The sequence below is a fragment of the Capricornis sumatraensis genome, chromosome 15 (assembly GCF_032405125.1).
Source record: "Capricornis sumatraensis isolate serow.1 chromosome 15, serow.2, whole genome shotgun sequence".
NCBI classification, from domain to species: Eukaryota; Metazoa; Chordata; class Mammalia; order Artiodactyla; family Bovidae; genus Capricornis; species Capricornis sumatraensis.
In genome coordinates this window covers 51259544-51280133 of record NC_091083.1, presented here as the reverse complement: position 1 = coordinate 51280133, position 20590 = coordinate 51259544, and the positions used below count along the sequence as shown (strand labels likewise).

At 38.1% G+C, this 20590-nt stretch overlaps 1 protein-coding gene across 3 annotated transcripts in view; it reads right to left on the bottom strand.

The window, feature by feature from the left end:
- MCM8 (minichromosome maintenance 8 homologous recombination repair factor) overlaps positions 1 to 20590 on the bottom strand; it is a 52591-nt gene that overhangs the window by 22024 nt on the left and 9977 nt on the right. Inside the window, exons 7-13 of one of the 3 annotated variants that reach the window (XM_068987293.1) lie at positions 19648 to 19733; positions 14080 to 14231; positions 13635 to 13830; positions 9991 to 10021; positions 9319 to 9459; positions 6494 to 6635; positions 792 to 987 (exon numbers count right to left, since the gene is read on the bottom strand). In XM_068987293.1, the coding sequence (XP_068843394.1) occupies positions 792 to 987; positions 6494 to 6635; positions 9319 to 9459; positions 9991 to 10021; positions 13635 to 13830; positions 14080 to 14231; positions 19648 to 19733 (944 nt within the window). The remainder of the gene's footprint in view (positions 1 to 791; positions 988 to 6493; positions 6636 to 9318; positions 9460 to 9990; positions 10022 to 13634; positions 13831 to 14079; positions 14232 to 19647; positions 19734 to 20590) is intronic. The other 2 variants (XM_068987294.1, XM_068987295.1) reach the window with 2 other exon arrangements.

Below are 20590 nucleotides of genomic sequence, written 5' to 3'. Positions count from 1 at the left end.
TTAGGAAATTAGCATTTTGTTTCCCACTATAATTTTTAAAGTTCTAAATTTTCATCTGAGGCATCTTTTTTGTCTTTTTTCACTCATGCATCACTTGAGTCTATTTTCCCCTTCCCAAACATTTTGTCCAACCTGTACAGAACAAATTAGAAGAGAAAGCATACTCACATAAAGATATAAACACTGGTTTTGGAAAAAAGTAGGATCACATCACATATACAAATAAGCAGGTAACATGCTCTTGTCACTTAACAGTAAAGCACAGACATATTCCTTATCAGAGTATATGCAAAGCTACTTTCATTCTTCTAATTGCTGCTTTCCACAGTATAGTCTTACTATATAGTTAAACCACTTCCCTATCAATGAGCATTTCATTTCCAGTTTTTGATGGTGATAAACAATGCTGTAAAATCCACCCTGTCAACATATCTGTGTGTATTCTTGTGCCTGTTTCTGTGAATATAACTCCTAAAACAAATGGCTGGAACAAAGTACATTTAAAACAGTGATAAACATGCCAAGCTGTCCTTCAAAATCTCAACTGTGTATGTGAGACCCCATTTCCCCACACCATTGACAATAATGATTAATATTTAAAATGTTTGTCAAACTGGTAGATGTCAATAGCACTTCATTGCTTTAATGGAGTGTTCTAACACATTTGTGTACATTTATTGGAAAGTTGCAACTTCTGTAAAATATCCATATATATGTCCACAGTTATCTTTATCTTTTTCATATCTATAGGGATTCAATATATTAAAGTATAAATATTTGAAGAGACTTACTTTAAATTCTCAGAAACTGTTTTGGCTTTATTGTAGTGTCCTCCAACTGGATTTGCAGCAGCAATGATGGAAGTTCTTGCAGGGAGGCTACAAACCATGCCAGCCTTAGCAAGACTAATACTTTGCTGTTCCATGGCTTCTAACAAGGCTTGATGTTGATTCCCCATTTTATCAAATTCATCTATTCCACAGATACCTGCAACCACAGTAAAATAATTCGACAAAAATTTTTCCTTTGGTCAAGTTTCAAACCTAACAGGAAAGAAATTATTCCACAATAAAGCATATTTCCAAAAGTTTCCAACAGGTAAAATTATGAAGTGTCAAACAGTACAAAATTTGTACTTGATTTACAGCAAATAAAATATCAGTCTTATTTAACTGTTATTTAATTAGCATTTTCCACAGGCAAAGCACTACATGTGAGGGTTACAAAAATGAAGATATGAGAATAACCCTCAAAAAGCTTCAAGAGTTAAATCTGAACAGATGAGGTTAAGTATATACACATTCAAGATAGTGTATTTTAACAACTATAATAGATATGCATCATCATATGAATTTTCTGGGGGTGAGGTGGGATTAAAAGAGGAAGGGGAATCTGGAAAGGTTTCAAGAAAAAGGTGCTATATGAGCTGGGTCTTTTGGGAACAGTGGGCAGCATGATTTGGGAAGGAACACATGGGTCTAAAGTCAGAAGACTAGAGTGCAGGTCTCAGCAATACCAGGTGTTGACTATAAAACCATACAGTTAATTGTACGCTCAAACTCTTTAAATATGAAGACCCACCACTGAATGAAGCCATTTTATGTGCCAGATGTATTTTACATCTAATCCCCAGGTTATTGGAGGCCCTCTAACATTATCTTGTAATATTTTTCCTCTCCTCCTCTTCATACCATGATAAATTGGTGGTCATGCCCCAAGGGCTTTGCTATGGTTAAACCTCTGTATACCTACTCTATGATGAGTCAGTGCAGACCTCTCTGGAACTGATGGTATTACTGGAAATTCTCGAGATTACTAGTATAGTTCCTCAGAGGTGGGGACAGGGTAGGAAAAAGTCAAACTACCTCTTTGCCACTTTTCAAAGTTTAAAGCAGGAGTTGGCAAACTTTTCCTATGAACAGGCAGATGAAATTTTGATGTTTTTGTGGGCCACATACAGTCTTGTCACATATTCTTGGGTTTTTTGTTTGTTCTTTACAGTCCTTTAAAATAGCTTGTGCCGACACACCACAACTACTGAAACCCACATACCCTGTGCTCTGCAATAAGAGAAGCCACCGCAATGAGAAGCCCTCACACCACAACTAAAATGTAGCCCCTGCTTGCGGCAACTAGAGAAAGCCCTCAGGAGGCAATGAAGACCCAATGCAGTCAAACAAAAAAAAAAAAACAAAAAGTAAAAAAAGATTAAAAAAAATAAAATAGCTTGTGGACTACACTAAAACAGGCTGAAGGGTGGGTTGATCTGTGGACTTAAGTTTGCCAGTCCCTGGTTTTAAAGCATAAAGTTTAAATTATGAACGTTTTAAGCTGTTGCTAGTTTGTCTACAGTTAATATATCTTGTTGCTTGTTTTCAAACAATTTTTTGGTCATTTCATCAGATATTGAAGAAGGGAAATATAAAACAGCTCTATTTCTCATTTTTTCCCCTGAAAGTCTTCAGTAAAGATTTAATAGGGTCCTATTTATTATTTGGTAGGATTATATTTGTTTCTAGAATCTGGTCTCTGTTGACTAATATTCTTTTGTATTTTAACAGTTATATATATATATATATATATATACAGTTAACCGTGATATTTTTACCATCATAATGCTTGGCTTATCTACATAGATTTGAAAGAGATGGCCACGGAATTTTAACACTGCATCTTAAATGCCATTAGCGATCTGCACAGCTAAACACTGTACCACCTTCAACTTCTTTTTAATAGGAAGATCTGACAGTTTAACAAAGTGTGAAAGTGTCAGTTGCTCAGTTGTCTGACTCTTTGCAACCCTGTAGACTGTAGCCCACCATGCTCTTCTGTCCATGGAATTTCCAGGAAAAATATCGGAGTGGGTTGCTATTTCCTTCTCCAGGAGGTCTTCCTGATCCAGGGATCAAACCTAGGTATCCTGCATTGCAGATACATTCTTTACCATCTGAGTAGCCTCTTCCTGTTTCTTATTTTCTTCACCTGCTAACTTAGTAAAAATACTGTCACTTCTAATGAGCTATACAATAACCAAGGAAATGTTTTAGAATTTATGAATTCATCAAATATTTACTAAATGCTTTTTATAAGAAGAGGTGGCAAGAATACACAAAAGAATTATACAAAAAAGGTCTTAATAACCTGGATAACCATGATGGTATTATCACTCACCTAGAGCCAGACATCCTGGAGTGTGAAGTCAAGCAGCCCTGAGAAAGAATTACTAAAAACAAAGCTAGTGGAGTTGATGGAATTCCAGTTGAGCTGTTTCAAAGCCTAAAAGATGATGCTGTTAAAGTGCTACACTCAATATGTCAGCAAATTTGGAAATCTCATCAGTGGCCACAGGGCTGGAAAAGGTCAGTTTTCATTCCAACTCCAAAGAAGGTCAATGCCAAAGAATGTTCAAACTATTGTACAATTGCCTTCATTTCACTTGCTAGTAAGGTTATGCTCAAAATCCTTCAAACTAGCCTTCAGCAGTACATAAACTGAGAACTTCCAGATGTACAAGATGGATTTAGAAAAGGCAGAGGAACCAGAGATCAAATTGTCAATATTCTTGGACCATGGAAAAAGCAAGAGAGTTCCAGAAAAACATTTATTTCTGCTTAATTGACTTAGCTAAATCCTTTGATTGTGTGGATTACAACAAAATGTGGAAAATTCTTAAAGAGATGGGAATATCAGACCAAATTACCTGTCTCCTAAAAAACCGGTATGCACGTCAAGAAGCAACAGTTAGAACCAAACACAGAACAAAAAACTGGTTCAAAACTGGGAAAGGAGTACAACAAGACAGTACACTATCACCCTGCTTATTTAGCTTATATGCAGAGTAAAGAATGTGAAATGCCAGGCTGGATGATTCACAAGCTGGAATCAAGATTACTGGGAGAAATATCAACAACCTCAAGATAGTGGATGATACCACTCCAGTGACAGAAAGTGGAAAGGAACTAAAGAGCTTCCTGATGAGGGTGAAAAAGGAGAGTGAAAAAGCCAGCTTAAAACTCAAGATTCAAAAAACTAAGATCATGGCATCTGGTCCCATCACTTCACGGCAAATGGAGAAAAATTAGAAGCAGTGACAGATTTTAGGGCTTCCCTGGTGGCTCAGATAATAAAGAACCTGCTTGCCAATGCAGGAGACCTAAGAGACATGGGTTCAATCTCTGGGTCTGGAAGATCCCTGGAGGAGGAAATGGCAACCCACTCTAGTACTCTTGCATGGAGAATCCCATGGACAGAGGAGCCTGGCAGGCTACAGTCCATGGGGTCCCTAATAGTCAGACCCAAATGAGCAACTAACACACACACACACTCACATGCACACGCACATGCACACAGTGACAGATTTTATTTTCTTGGGCTCCAAAGTCAGACTGTAACTGCAGCCATGAAATTAAAAGATGCTTGCTCCTTAGAAGGAAAGCTATGACAAACCTAGACAGTGTATTAAAAAGCAAAGACATCACTTTGCCAACAAAGGTTTGTATAGTCAAAGCTATTGTTTTTCCAGTAGTCATGTACAGATATGAGAGCTGGAACATAGAGAAAGCTGAATGCCAAAGAACTGATACTTTCAAACTGTGGTGCTAGAGAAGATTCTTGAGAGTCCCTTGGACTGCAAGGAGATCAAACCAGCCAATCCTAAAGGAAATCAGTCCTGAATATTCATTGGAAGGACTGTTGCTGAAGCTCCAATACTCTGGCCATCTAATGCAAAGAGCTGATGCTGGGATTGAAGGCAGGAGAAGTGGGCGGCAGAGGACAAGGTGGTTAGATAGCATCACCAATTCAGTGGACATGAATTTAAGCAAACTCCTGGAGACAGTGGAAGACAGAAGAGCCTGGCGTGCTGCAGTCCACGGGGTAGAAAATAATTGGACATGACTTATCGACTAAACAACACTATATTCTAGGCATGTGGATATAACACTGCAAAGACAAAATTCTCTGTCCTTGCTGTGAAGGTTACATTCTGTTCAGTGTTGGAGGCAGATAATAAAAAAAAGTAAACCATATGGTATATGAGCAGGTAAAAAGTGCTCTCGCAAGAGACGTAGAGTAGGATAAAGAGAACAGGGTCAGTGAGGGTGGGGATTACTGTGTAAAATGTGTTGTTAAGAAGGTCACACTGGGGTCTTTCTAGCAAAAAATTGAAAGAGCCCTGCAGACTATCTGAAGTAAGAAGGTTCCAAAGTACAAAGACTGTGATGTGGGAACATGACATGCCTGGAGTGCTGGTGCTATACTTCAAGGTTTAGCAAGGAGGCCTATGTAGCTGGAGAAGACGTAATAAGAGTGAAGAAAAGGGTAGATAATGAGGCAAAAGAGGTGATTTAAGGCCAGAATATGAAATGGTGATTAAAGGGCATCTGTGTCACTATCAAACCTGGCTTTCACCAAGTGAGATGGGAAGGCACTGGAGGGTTTTGAATGGAAGAACAATGTGATCTAAGTTTTAATGGGATTGCTCTGCCTTGTTACAAACAATAGAAAGAGTAAGGGTGGTCACAGGCATGCCAATCAGGAGATCACAGTAATAAGCCATGCGAGAGATGATGGTGCAGCAGCAGTGGTTACGTGGTATCTAGAAGGTAGAGCAAACGAAGTCTGCTGACAGCCTGGATGTGAGGTATGAGAAAAAAATCAAGAATGTCTTCATGTTTCCTGATATAACCAAATAGAAGGATGGAACTGTCATTTACTGAGAGGGAAAGATCAAGATTTTGGCTTTGGACATGCTAGGTTTGAGAAAGTTGCAAAGACACTGCATAGGCAAAGGGATATATATGCCTGGAGTTCAAGGGAGAAGAAACATAAATCAGGAAAACTTCAGCATATAGGTAGGTGAAGAGCCATGAAACTAGATAAAATAACCAAGAAGAAGAGTACAGGCTGACAAGGAAATACTACAAAAACTAAGTACTCTGAGGAGCCAGCCAGTTAAGAGGTTGGGAAGATGAAGAACAAGTAAAGACAGACTGAACAGTGAGTAAAGTAAGAAGAAAATCAGCAGAGTGCAGTGTCCTAGAAACCAAGGAGATAAAGTACTCCATTGATGCAGCGATCAGCTGTGCCAAACATGGCTGACAGTCACTGGATTTAGAAATGTGACATTGCTGGCAAACTGGAAGGAATGATCTCAGCTGGACTAGAATCTGGGTACACACTGCCTGACACATACATAGGTATATGTTTTCCCAACAGGGTTAAAACATCACAAAGAGAAACAGGCAGCAAAGCCCAACTATCAATCTCTTCCTGCTGAGCCTTCCAACTAGATTTCTTATAAAAACTATTTGTCATATCCTGAAAACACAATGAGATGGGTATTTCTAGTTTTTTTGGCACTCATTCTCAACTCACTGGTTGGGAAAGTGCTGTCCAAATGACTCTTGGAACAGAATGTAAAGAAAGTAATTGAAAAAGAAAAGACTTTAAAAAAACCCCAGAATTATTATTAGTATCTGCTTTGGCCTCTTACCTTGATCACCAAGTACCAGGGCACCAGCTTCCAAAGCAAAATCTCCAGAGGAACTATCTTTTGAAAGAGTTACAGTCAAACCAGAAGTGGTTGTGGTATTACCACAAACATACACACCACGTGGGGCAACACTGCATACTGCCTAAAGAAATGGAGAGTTTAAAAGAATCAAAGTAAAAGGGAAATAATACAGTAGTGGCTCACAAGCATTGGCTATATGCCAGTCATTCTTCTAAAGGCTTTCCCATACAATCTTCACCACCACAGTAAGAGTATTATTCAGTATTATACACCTGCTACTGATGTAGAACTAAGGTTTGAAGAGAGTAACTCACACAGCTATGAAGGTGTGAGGTTAGGATTAAATCAAACCCAAGCAGCCTGATTCTAAAGTCTATGTTCATATGAATACACAATTGTAACTTATGCTTCATTTCAAGTTATAATAGCAAATATGTAAGTACTAATTTTAGTTTCAGAAACCCCAGTGCTTCTTTAAACACCAGGTAATAAAATGGCTTAATAGTGTTCACCTTCAAACAAGGTAACAGTACACAGAAAAGTAGTTAAGTAGTGCAACAGCTAAAAGCATGGACCTCTGGAGTCAGGCAGACCTGTTTAAACAGATCTTGGCTCTATCATGTACCTACTGGTGGTGCTGCTCTTGAACCTCTCTTGAAACCTCAGCTTCCTTATGTTTTATTACATACTGTCTTGAGAGTTAAATGAGATCATATATGCAAGGCACTTAACCTGGTACATGGCATATAATATGTGCCTCGTGCAAGGCCACTGTACACCTCTGTGCATCTCATAGCCCTAGCAGGCAGTGCTTACCCTACTATGTCAACAATGTGCTCTGGACTGATATAGCACACAACCTAAGTGAAGCTTTGGTGCCTAGCTAAATAAATGGTAGCTATCATTATTTTTCTTACTTGTAATTCCTTAGTTGTTAGTTTGAGAATATGCTGGCTTACTAAATGGTCAGAGGAAAATAGTTTAAAAATATAAACAACTCATAACTGCTCAGTTCAGTCACTCAGTCATGTCCGACTCTTTTGCGACCCTATGAACCACAGCATGCCAGGCCTCCCTGTCCATCACCAACTCCCAGAGTTCACCCAAACTCATGTCCATTGAGTTGGTGATGCCATCCAACCATCTCATCCTCTGTCGTCCCCTTCTCCTCCTGCCTTCAATCTTTCCCAGCATCAGGGTCTTTTCCAATAAGTCAGCTCTTTGTATCAGGTGGCCAAGTATTGGAGTCTCAGCTTCAACATCAGTCCTTCCAATGAACACCCATGATTGATCTACTTTAGGATGGACTGGCTGGATCTCCTTACAGTCCAAGGGGCTCTCAAGAGTCTTCTCCATCGTAACTGTTAGTATTAGCCTAATTTTTAAAACCCTTGGCTTAGTGGGGCTGCAGACTTACATGAAATTCAGATTCCCACACACACTTTTACCTGCATACCTTACCTAAGTATACTGTTTTCATTGTTACCATCTACTCTGTTTCACCTATAACTGGATACTCTGTGTCTCAGTTATCAGGCCTGCCAAAGGGTTCAGAACAGAATAAAAACAAGTTGGCCCAATTGGCCAAAACAAACAAAATATGAAAACACAGGATTTTAAAAATATCTGATTAGAAATTAAAATGATAACTGAGTGATTTTTTGAAGTATACTTATTTAAATATAATGTACATAATTATAGTACATATAACTGTACAGTTCAACAAATTTCCATGCAACTGACATCCGTATCAAGAAACAACATAACTAGTGTTCCCAAAGTCCCTTTCCAGGTACCACCCAGGTAGCTTGTAACACAATAAACTAGTTGTGATTTATATGAAACTTTAAATGAATAGAACAAAAATAAATAACACCCAGCCATAGGGAATAATGATTCTGATGGACAGTAGGTTTATAATACAATGAGAAGACCAGAGTTTTCAATTCTGGCTGCACTTCAGAATCACCTGTGGTTATAAACATGTAGATGCTAAGACCCTCATTCAAGAGATTCTTAATTCTTAATACCGGGGAAGGCCACAGTATTTTCAAAAAGCTCCAAAGCTGATAGTGATAGGGTTCCTAACCATTCTTACATTGGCTTGGCAGGTGTCACTCCAAGCACAAGCATTCCAAAGGCTGCACCTTCTAGGGCAGCACGGGGAGAACTACTAGGCTCTGATAGGCACAGCTAAAATCGTGGGGACGAACAACATATTGGTCATGGGAATTTCCTTATTTTAGACTCAGAGAGAAGCAGTGGAGATGGACAGGATTGACCTATCATATTTATCAGACTATTCTTAAAGCCTAATTCAGTGTTTATATGGTTGTATAAAGAGATATTGGGTGAGCCTGCTTTACTTTCTTGAACTATTCTATTCATAGGTGAGGTCACAACAATAAAGACTGGTAAAGCAATGCTGGATACAAAAAAAGGTTAGAGGGACTTCTCTGGTGGTCCAGTGGCTAAGACTTCATCCTCCCAATGCAGCGGAGGGGGGGGGGCCCGAGTTAAATACTTGGTCAAGGAACTGGATCCTGCATGCTGCATCTAAAGATCCCACATACCCAATGTCATAACTAAGACCCAGTGCAGCCAAATAAATTAAATAAATAAATATTTTAAAAAAGAAAAGAAAGAAATCATCTTTTTTTTAATTAAAGAAAAATAGGGGTTAGGGAAATGGTTAATATTTTACAATAGCTGACATCTTAACAGAGCAGTATGCTTGTACAGCCTGTGTGACAGGAGACTATTTTGTAAGCAAAAGGTCAGATCCTAAATATCTGATTTCCTACCTGTAGCATCTGACTTTTTCCCAAGCCTGGGTCTCCAACAACAAGGACATGGGGGTCTCCTCGAATTGGAATTCTGTTTTTGTCATCTGCATATTTCTGGCTTCCTCCAAAGAGTGCTAATGCCAAACCTGCTTTAACAAGCTCAAATGTGAAAGAAGAGAGAGGGAAAACAAGAAAGAAAAACAAAGATGACTAGCAAAAGGGGTGCTCCTCCTGTATTTACAACATTCGTGTGGGGATTAAAAAAAAAAAAAAATGACTGCATTTTGCTTTTCTATTTTCCTACGAAAACTCTAAAAATACACTTCTTTAATGTAAATGATTAGAAAGCATATAAAATAAGGTATCGTAAAAGTCACCGAGTGAAGCCCTACCTTGCCAGGCATTGAATCTATTCCACAAACCCGAGAAGTATTTGTTAGCTCCTGCTTTACCGTCTACTGTGTCCAGAGTCACTTTAAAAGAAGTCCATTCCTATTAACTCTAATTGGTAGGAAGCTCTGTCTTACAAGGGACTGCGGTTTCTCTCTCACATCATTTATTTATGGAGAATAATGATTCATATTAAACTATGAATAACGGGCCAACAGAAATTACTATTTTTGCAAAATCTTTATATTCTGTTTTTGCTAAATTTATGTATTTTTGAGTAAAATGAAGTAAAATACTTACTTCATGACCAAAAATGACAGGGCAAAGCGAGCTGAAAAACAGAATACGATTTATAAATTCTAACTCACATTTTCAGGTGATGAAGATCTACTTTACAATCTACTTAAGTTACTTTACTTAGTACCAAACAGCTCAAGAAACTTTATTCTAACAATAAATTTATCAAAATTCTTGATCAATCTATAAAGAGAAGAATACTTTAGAAATTGTGTCTGTGAAAGGGAGACAGGATACTTATAAAGCATTTCCATTACTAGCCTATAAAATGCATCATAGGGACTTCCCTGGCAGTTTAGTGGTTAAGATACCACATCAGGGGTCTGATCCCTGGTTGGGGAACTAAGATTCTGCATGCCATGTGGCACGGCCAAAAAAAAAAAAAAAAATCATAATCATGAGTATGGGTTATTCTGCACACTAATACTTTAGGGTAAAGAATTATCTTTTATATGAACAGACATCTCTATAGACTTGTGTAGCCAAGTCATTGAAAGGAGACTAAAGGGTGAACTGAGTACACAATATTTAAAGAATAAAATTTCATTTTTTCAGTTCAAAGAATCAGAATAAATAAGGTCATATATGAACATATGAAGTATTATATTTAATATAAAGAAGTATCTCACATCTGTCAGTTGTATAAACAGGAACAAAAAGGACAGGGATAAATCAATCAGGAATAAATTCTGAAACATTTTATCTCTGTTAATATATGTAAACACAAAGTTGGTATCCTCCCATTCCCCCTTGGCAATCATTGTTCAGCATCCTCCTGCAGATCACTGCTCACCTCCTAACAAGCAACTAACTGCATCTGTGTGCCAAAAGGCTTTCTATGGCTGCAGAAGGATTAGCAGCAGGCAGGCTGGGCAGGACAGAAGTCCTGGCATGTCTAATATTCTCAGGAGCAGCTCCAAATCTAGACCCTTAAATGGAAAATTACTGAGGCTAGGTCTTAAACCAAGTGTCCCAGAGGCCTCAGAAAAGATTAAGCCTTCATTAAGGCACCAGACACTGATTGCCTCCCTTCTCTCTCTCCCTTTCTCATTCCCCTTTCAGTATTTCTGGGGGTAATCTCCCAGATAAACCACACTTATGCAAATCATTGTTTCTGAAGGAACCTAAACTAAAACAGCCTTCTATTTGTCTTCTCCATTCTCTTCTCAAAGGCTTCCATTTGTTAATCTAGCAAGGGTTGACAAGGGGATCCAACCAGTCCATCCTAAAGGAGATCAGTCCTGAGTGTTCATTGAAAGGACTGATGTTGAAGCTGAAACTCCAATACTTTGGCCACCTGATGCGAACAGCTGACTCACTGGAAAAGACTTTGATGCTGGGAAAGATTGAGGGCAGGAGGAGAAGGGGACGACAGAGGATGAGATGGTTGGATGGTATCACCAACTCAATGGACATGGGTTTGGGTGGACTCCGGGTTTGGTGATGCACAGGGAGGCCTGGCATGCTATGGTTCATGGGGTCACAAAGAGTCAGACACGTCTGAGCGACTGGACTGAACTGAACTGAACTGAAGGGTTGACAACATTTTTCATAAAGGGCCAGAAAATAAATAGTTTCACTTTTACTATCTGGGTCATAATACCCAACTTTCATCAAAGCAACAATCAATAATTTGCAAATTAATGGGTAGGGCTGTGTTCTAATAAAACTTTATTTACCAAAATAGGCAGCTTTCCTAGTTTGCCAATCCCTGCAAGATGAACAAATGGAGAGCCATGAAAAATTCTAAATTTAGAACTAAAAGGTAAAAGCAAACTGTAGGAAGAAATCCAAGTTTTTTATACTAACATAAGTACTTCATTAAGTATGGCAGAAAAAGGACCACTGCACATGTTCACTGTTATTTTAATCGGTAACAGATGCCAAAGAGGTGTTTTGGTCCTCAACCAGGGAGTTCCGTGGCCACCTGCTACAGACCACTCATCACTCCACCACTTACCACCAGATCATCAGTCTCCCTAGCTCAGGGAACCCTATCTACCAGGATGGGTTTGGATAGCTATCTATTCAAAGGATATCTTTGAGGGTTTAAGAACAAACAACCCTCAAGGAAACTATACTTTTCCCAGCTTGCTAATTAACATATTAAAGGCAGAAAAAAGTGTCAAATTCTCCTAGAGTCCAAAGGCTAAATGACAAGATCAATTTTTCTAATACAATGCACTTCAAAATCTCAGGTCTTTACCTCTGTTTGGTACATCTACTATTCAGTCTCTCATTTTCTATTTCTTCAAAATTATCCAAAAAACTGCCAAAATAACAGCACACTGTGTTAATCATGTTAAGTATATAATGAAATCTCATTTAACCTTTAGAACAACATTCTGAGGCAGGTATTATTATTTCTACTTTAGAAGATAAAAATGAAGCAGAAATTAAATGCTCCAGATTACAACCGGAAGTGGCTGAAGCAAGACTCTAACTTCGGTTTATATCTCCCTAAAAAAGTCTGTAACCACTAAAGCAAAAGTACCTCTACATTGTTTCTTCTCTATTGTAGGACAATAACAGAAATAAAAACTATTCTGAAATACTTCTCAGTAGTAAGTGACTTCTATGTGACTCTCTTTCTTGCTTTCTAAAAGTAAACAAACAACCCTCTACATACATTAATTGAAATTACTTTGGAATTCATGACTCTTCTGTTGAGTAACCAGTTAATGTGAGATAGTAAATTTTCCTTATTGTTTCAACTAGAGATCAGCAATCTTATTTGTAAAGGTACAAACAGAAAATATCTGTGACCTGTCTCTATCACATCTACTCAACTCTGTCACTGTAGCTCAAAAGCAGTCAGATACTATGTAAATGAATGAGTGTGGCTATGTTCCAATAAAAGTTAATTTGTGGACAGCAAAATCTGACTTTCGTGTAATTTTGTGTCATGAAATATTCTTTTGATTTTCTTCAGTTATGAAAAAACATAAAAACCAATCTTAGCTCACAGGCTATACAAAAATGAGTAAATAGCTGAATTCTATCTCTTCCACCTTGCCCTTTTTGTTTGAATAGGATTATACAATTGATGAATGGAAAATACTTCTTTATATTCAACCTAATACTTCATATATTCATATATGGCCTTATGTATTCTAATTCTTTGAACTGAATATGAAATTTCAGTTCAAATATGAATATGAAATTTTGTCCCTTCTTTAAATATTATGTACACAGTTCACCCTTTAGTCTCCTTCTTTCAGTGACTTGGCTGCACAGGTCTAAAGATGTCTGCTGCTGCTGTTGCTAAGTTGCTTCAGTTGTGTCCGACTCTGTGCGACTCCATAGATGGCAGCCCACCAGGCTCCCCCGTCCCTGGGATTCTCCAGGCAATAATACTGGAGTGGGTTGCCATTTCCTTCTCCAATGCATGAAAGTGAAAAGTCAAAGTGAAGTCGCTCAGTCGTGTCCAACTCTTAGCGACCTCATGGACTGCAGCCTACCAGGCTCCTCCGTCCATGGGATACTCCAGGCAAGAGTACTGGAGTGGGGTGCCATTGCCTTCTCCACTAAAGATATCTAATGAATTGTAATTTGCAACCATTTTGACTGGTTTTCAATTACTGGTAGTCAAAAGCACCCCCAACATGTAAATGATAAAATAGAACTTGAGATAATCTCATACATACTTGACAATGAGTTTAAACAGGTTTTCCTCAGACTGAATCTCCTGGATGGCATAAAGGTCTTTAAGTGAGAACTCCATCAGTGCTCCATGCTTACATCCATCCTCAGAAGCCTTTGTTTTCTGTCCTTTGTTATTGCTAACAGAATTTGCTTCAATGTACAAAAGGAACATGCATTTGTCATTCTTATTTCGAGAACCTATAAATTTCAAAGTACAAAAATACAGTAATTGGTATTTTCATTTTCCCTACAGAGATTCAAGTAGAATGTAAAAGAAAGGCATGGTAAGTTGTATTACTAAATAAACCTTAATTTTAGAGGAAAAGTTTCACCTGTATAAGAATCAAGGAGTTCTTTACTGGAAATTCAGAAATATCTTCAAAAGGGAAAAGATGAATGCTGACAAACTACTGAGAGACAGTCAAATTGAGGAAAATTATACCACACCTTCCTCAGCATTGGAGACTTTGACAACTCCAGTGATAGTCACTGTGTCTCCTGGGACACAGCTATCCACGAGATCATGAACAAGCTCACACTCTATTGTTCGTGGAATCCGACCTGCTTCTCGCTGATCATCAGACATCAACTCCTGTATTCTAAAAAGTTAAACAGTTTTCAGTCAGTACTTATACTGACTCTAGGTTACTTCTTCAACATATTAATTATTCAGGGTCCACATGGTGCCAAGCTAGATAAAGGGCATTTCTTTAGTTTAAAAAGGTTCAACAGTATATCTAAAACTACTTGGGCAATTTCCAATTAAAGAAAGCAGAATAGGCACATGCATTAGCCTACCTTCCCATCAAAATGTGCACTAAGATGACAGTCACTAAAAGAGTGAAGGGAAATTTGGGGTTGTGCAGAGGTGCCATCAACAAGTAAGAGATATGAAATTTTAGAAAACAGAAAATGGGAAAGTATTTATGGATAAGATATGATGAATTCCAGAACACACACAGGAAAAATTTACACAGGTATAAGAGAAGTAGGAGCCAATGTTCTCAGCCCCAGAGAGCCTTCTAAGTTGGAGCTGGCAGGAATGAAAACTGGGAGTGGATGGTCGAAACAAAACAGGATAATCAACTGAAAGCAAGCCACTGAATAGCTATTCAGAAATTATTTGGAAGGTGGGTAGACAGGAAGGTAGAAGAATGAGGGCACCCAACCAAAGCCATCAGGCTTCCCCACCCAACAAAACCAGAGCACTGTTCCAAGGAAACAGACCATCTACTCTGTGAAGGTAGCTAAAGTGTCCAGAGGGGAGTCAGAGCTCCAACATAAGGCTTCTCATTCTGGCACCTGAGGAGCCCAAATCAAACTAAAAAACACATTCATAAAGCAAAATCTGATAGTCAAAACCAGTGATGAGGCTTTTTGAAGAAAAACTCCTACCTAAGAAATAGCAAAGGGAACCTACCCTGCCTACTTCAAATTTCTCATTCCTCATCAGATATTTGAGGATAAAATGGCACAAAAAGGAGGAGAGCATTAAAAAAAATAAGCTAATAGTTTCTGAGAAAACATTAACTTCATAAAACAAGAATAAGCTGCTATAAAAAAGAAACTATTGGAAAACACAACTGTGAAATCAGGAAAGTTAAAGACGTATATAAAAAGCAAACATTTACAGAAGGGATACAAGCAAAAAAACAAAGAAATCTAGAGAAGAGCATAAAGAAAACAAAGGGTGGGGGGATTCCCAGGTGGTCCAGTGGTTAAGAATCCGTCTTGCAATTCAGGGGACGTGGGTTTGATCCCAGGCCTCAGAGCAACTAAGCCCACATGCAAAACTAGAGAACTTGCCTACTGCAACTGCTGAGCCTCTGTGTTCTACAGCCCAAGTGCCACAACTAGAGAGAAGCCCTGGTGCCTCGAGAACCCTGGGCACCACAACAAAGATCCTATGTGCCACAAATAAGACCCAGTGCAGTTAAATAAATAAATATTTAAAAAAAAAAAGCAAGGGTGAAGGACAAGCAACTGAATGGATGAACCTGACAGGAAGAACAAAGAGAGAAAACAGAAAGGAGATATTCTAGAGTGGAAGAGAGTGTCAAGCAGGATGAAGATGTGATCAGATAGACTCAAACTTTTCCAGAACACTATAGATAAAAAGATTACAAAGAGTTGGAAAAGTGCTAAGCAACAAGGTTAAAGTCCAAATATGAAGCATGTTAAAATATGGGATAATTCAGTGAAGCACGAGAAAAGATAATCCATTTTTAAAAAACATTCTCTCTTTAAAAAAAAAAAATTTGTTTGGCTGTATCTTAGTTGTGGCACATGGGCTCAGTAGTGGTGGCCCACGGGCTTAGCTGTCCCATAGCATGTGGGATCTTAGTTCTCTGACTAGGGATCAAACCCACACTCCCTGCATTGGAAGGCAGATTCTTAACCACTGGACCAGCAGGGAAGTCCCAAAGATAATCCATTTTGATTTTGATGCTTGGGTCATGTTCCTTTAAGGGGGGAAAAAAACCAACAAAACAACTCAACCCAATCACACAAATTACATTTCCTTCTCTTGGCATCTGATCACCTGAGTCGATTCTTGAACAATATTTACATTATCATTAAAAATATAAGTGCTGTACAGATATGACCTATAAATAAAACACGACAGATAATTCTGATTAGCAAACAGAAGCAAACCTGAACAATTTAAAAGTAACATTTTAGCTGAAAAAAGTCCAAAGGTAGAAGGGGAAGAAAGGAAAGCAGCATCGAAAGGTTGTTGTTGACCCACGAAAAGATGCCGGGATTCTTGGCCTCCGGAGGAGAAGAATTCAATTAGGGGCCAGAGACGAGGCTTGATCGCTCAGAGCTTTTGTGTAATAAAGTTTTATTACAGTATAAAGAAGACAGAGAAAGCTTCTGACATAGGCATCAGAAGGAGGCAGAAAGAGTACCCCCCTGCTAGTCTTCAGCTGGATGTTATATAGTCACTAGCAGTCTTGTTAATGAAAGAAAGGAATGTCTTAAAACTCAGAATGGCACCAGGCCCCTCATTCATAAAATGTATTTTGGGATAATCTTGGCACCAGACGATTCATCCAGGGCCATAAAATGATTGACTTGAATCTTGTAGAAGGGCAGATTACCATACAAATAGTTTCATTTACATAGATTAGGGGAACAATGTCTGAGTATAACATACTGGTTTGTCAAGTAGGTTCTGAGCTATTAGGCAGAACTTGAAGACAGAGTTTGGGATAAATGCATAGTACATTAACATAGCTTAAGACAAACATTTCCATAAGAAAAATGCATTGGTTAACTCAAGGTTTGAGTATAGTTAACTTCAGGTGAAACCAGGTGTCATTATGGCAACACAGTATTATAAGAGAAACCTCCTTTTAAATTTGTATAGAGAAGGAAAAAAATATTGCTAGTTTGTTTCCTCCTGCCACTTAAGAGAGATAAAAATGTCGGACCCTTGCAGCCTACTTCCTCCATTTGGAGACCCCTGGCCTTCCTGCCTGTTACCCTCTCACCATGTCTCTAATGTCCTCGGCCCACAGAGTGGATGAGTAACGTGAAAAGAGAGATATGATAATGCTATCTAGAATTATGTATAAGGCAACAAGAAGTTGTAGGAACTGTGACCTTTTATGTTGATTAAGTTTTTTAAAACATTTAATATGCATTATTTTAAAACCTTTTAATCACTTACATGATGAATGTAAGCACAAACCCTACTGCACAGTTACCCACTACCTTCACTCTCAAAGCACATTTAAAAACTGCCAAACTGGGACTCCCCTGGTGGTCCAGTGGTTAAGAATTCACCTGCCAATGCAGGGTACACGGGTTTAATCCCCGGTCCAGGAAGATCCCTCATGCCACAGGGCAACTCAGCCTGTGGACCACAACTACGGAGCCTATGCTCTAGAGCCCATGAGCCACAACTACTAAGCCCACGTGCCACAACTACTGAAGCCTGCATGCCTAGAGTCCATGCTCTGCAATACGAGAAGCCACCGAAATGAAAAGCCCGTACAGTACAACTAGAGAGTAGCCTTCACTAGTCACAACTAGAGAAAGCCCGAGCACAGCCAAAACTAAATTAATTAATTTAAAAAAAATCCTGGTGAACTGCAATGAGAAGTATCAGAATGACACAAACATGCTAAGGTCACCTTGCTTTAAAAAAAGTATTTTAGACTTTTCTTATTAAAAAAACACTTATTTCTATGTCACCTTTGGAAAAACTTAAAAACACAGATAAACAAAAGAAGAAAATAACAATCACCCTGGTCTCACTTCCCGAACAGTATACTCTCAACATGTTTTATTTACCAGTGTTGTTTAAAGATAAATAAAGTCAGTATTATATGTTAATAGTAGAAAACATTCTGTGACCTGCTTTATTACTAAATCTAGTGTAAACATTTCTGGATGTCATTTTGAAACACTCTCCTACATCATCATAGTTAGTGGCTATACAATAATTCACTGTACCATCCTTCTTATAATATTTTCTTGAGATGTTTAGGCTATTCTCCATTTTTGGTCATCAACACTGTGAAAATGTACCTTCAGCAAGTAATTTCTGCAAGTGTTGTGACTGTCTTCATCAGATGAACTCCTAGAACTGGGACTGCTTCTGATTCTGATATACACTATAAAACTGTCACCCTGATGCATCCAAACGTTTCAATGCCAGCTAAAAAACTATAATTTAATTCCTTATGGACATCCAAACTAAGGCTCAGAAAAAAATGAAACCGAATTTACTATATATGGCAGGAAGGCAGGCTTTCTTCTAGGGCAAAAAATCATTTTATCAATAGACTAAAACAACTATCATGTAAGCTAATATTCCATTAACAAAGTTTTACTATAACTGACTCATTTAAAATGAACTTGAGTAATACCTTTTAAAAACCCACAAAAAGGATTTAAATGTCCTCTTTTTCTTAATCGTCTACCCCCTAATATTAGGAGATGATCATTCAAATTCAGTTAAAATACTTAAGCCTATTTTTAGTCTGTTATTTTTACCTGAAAACAAAGAGACTTTAAAATCACTTAAAAGCCATAATAATATAATTAAATCACTGGATCTTCCATGGATCTATGTGGACCTCATAGCACCTTTGAGGCCCTCACTACCCTCTTCAGTGGTGAAAGTACTATAGACACAGGCTGGAAACTAGGCTTCCCCATTCACAAGGTACATGGTCACACTAAAGAGTTTTAAACATTTCGTCTTCTATAAAATGCTGTGTTTGTAAAGATCTCAGCATAGTGCACAACTGATTACTATATATCTTGGTCTTGGTTTTTACAGGGCAGAAGGAGGTCAAGCTAGGACAGGGCTTAGTAGCAATTTATTTCACTTTTCCCCCATGTTCTTAGAAGTTTCCTGGATAGCACTCTGACTTCAAAGCTATCCATTACATTGTATTTAGGGATGAGTTACGGGACTATAGCCAAAAAATGGGATAAACTGTTAGACTAAAAATATACACACATAGACAAAAATCTGACTTTCAAAAAAAAAAAAACAAGTTTTTTAAAATACCTATACAGTAAAATGTCTCATGAATGGTGTGAACATAAAATGAAATATTTATTTCTAAGGGAGTCTCTATTTTAAAACTTGAAAACAATATTATTTCTAGAATATCTTCATTATGGAATGAAACACTGTTGTTTACTTGCCAAGTCATGTCTGACTTTTGTGACCCCACAGACTGCAGTCTGTCATACAGCTTTGCTTGTATGTAAATCCAGTTCAATGAGTCACATAAATGAGACATAAAATAATTTCTCAGTAGCAAAATGACAAAATATTTGCACATCAAATCCTTTTTGGAATCTGATAGAAAACAAATCTCAAATAAAGATAATTATCACTTCAACACATAACTCTTCACCAAATAAACCTTTTATACTTTATTACTATCTACACATAAGAATCAAAGTATAATACAGGAATACTGTAAATTTACTTGGCAGTATGAGAGCTCTAAAACCTGCCTTTTATTTAACAGTCTGATTGCTTACTTGATTGACTGCCAGTCCATCGTAACTGTGAGAGGAGAGCTAGGAAGAGCCGTAAATGACTTCCCTCGACATGCTGGCACAGGACACTGCAACAAGATTAATTCACACTTAAATTTTGCTAAATTATAATCATATCTCAGGAAAATTCAAGTTAAAATGCTTCATTTAGTATGTTTAAAAGTTGATTCCAGAACAGTATTAAAGTAAGATGAGCTAAAAGCTGCAATGATCTATTTCCTTCTATTACTGATTCTGTTTTTGAGGCACTTTTTCACCTAGTCTCTCTTGATTACTGCTCTTATTTTTTCTGCTGTGGGTATGCAAGGCTTCTTACATGCCTCTCACACCAAGCACTTATTCCTTCCTTTGTATTCAAGTAGTGTCCCAATCCTTGAACATTCCCTTATATCCAGTCCCACATACCCAGCCCCAATCTTCTCTTTTTCAAAAGCCTTTCTTGGTCTTCTTTAATCCCCAGTTCTCCTATCTAATCTTTTTCTGCACTATTTGTATAGTATTAAATATAATATTTTTATTGTACCACACAGGCAGTCCTCAACATGTAAGTCAGCGTTCAAGTTTCCATGAATCATTTATTTTCATAAATCACTTAAGTACCTCAAGATGCATTTATAAATACAGAGACTGTGGCAAACTGTGTTTTCCAAATATGGTTGTAATATCTCCCCTCAAACCTTTCCAGAATCTTGCCACTCCCCTATTAAGAGTTGGAGTCTAATTTCCCTCTCCTGGAATGTGGACAGGCTTGTGACTCACTTTGAAACCAACTGAATGTGACAGAAGTGATGCTGCTTGACTTCTGAGGCTGCCTCAAAAGAGGCAAAGCCATTCCTGCAGTTAGCTGGAACTCTGCCTCTTGAAGCTATCAGTAGTCATGTGAGCAGAATGAGTGTCCTGCGCAACTATACTGTGTGTGAGAAGC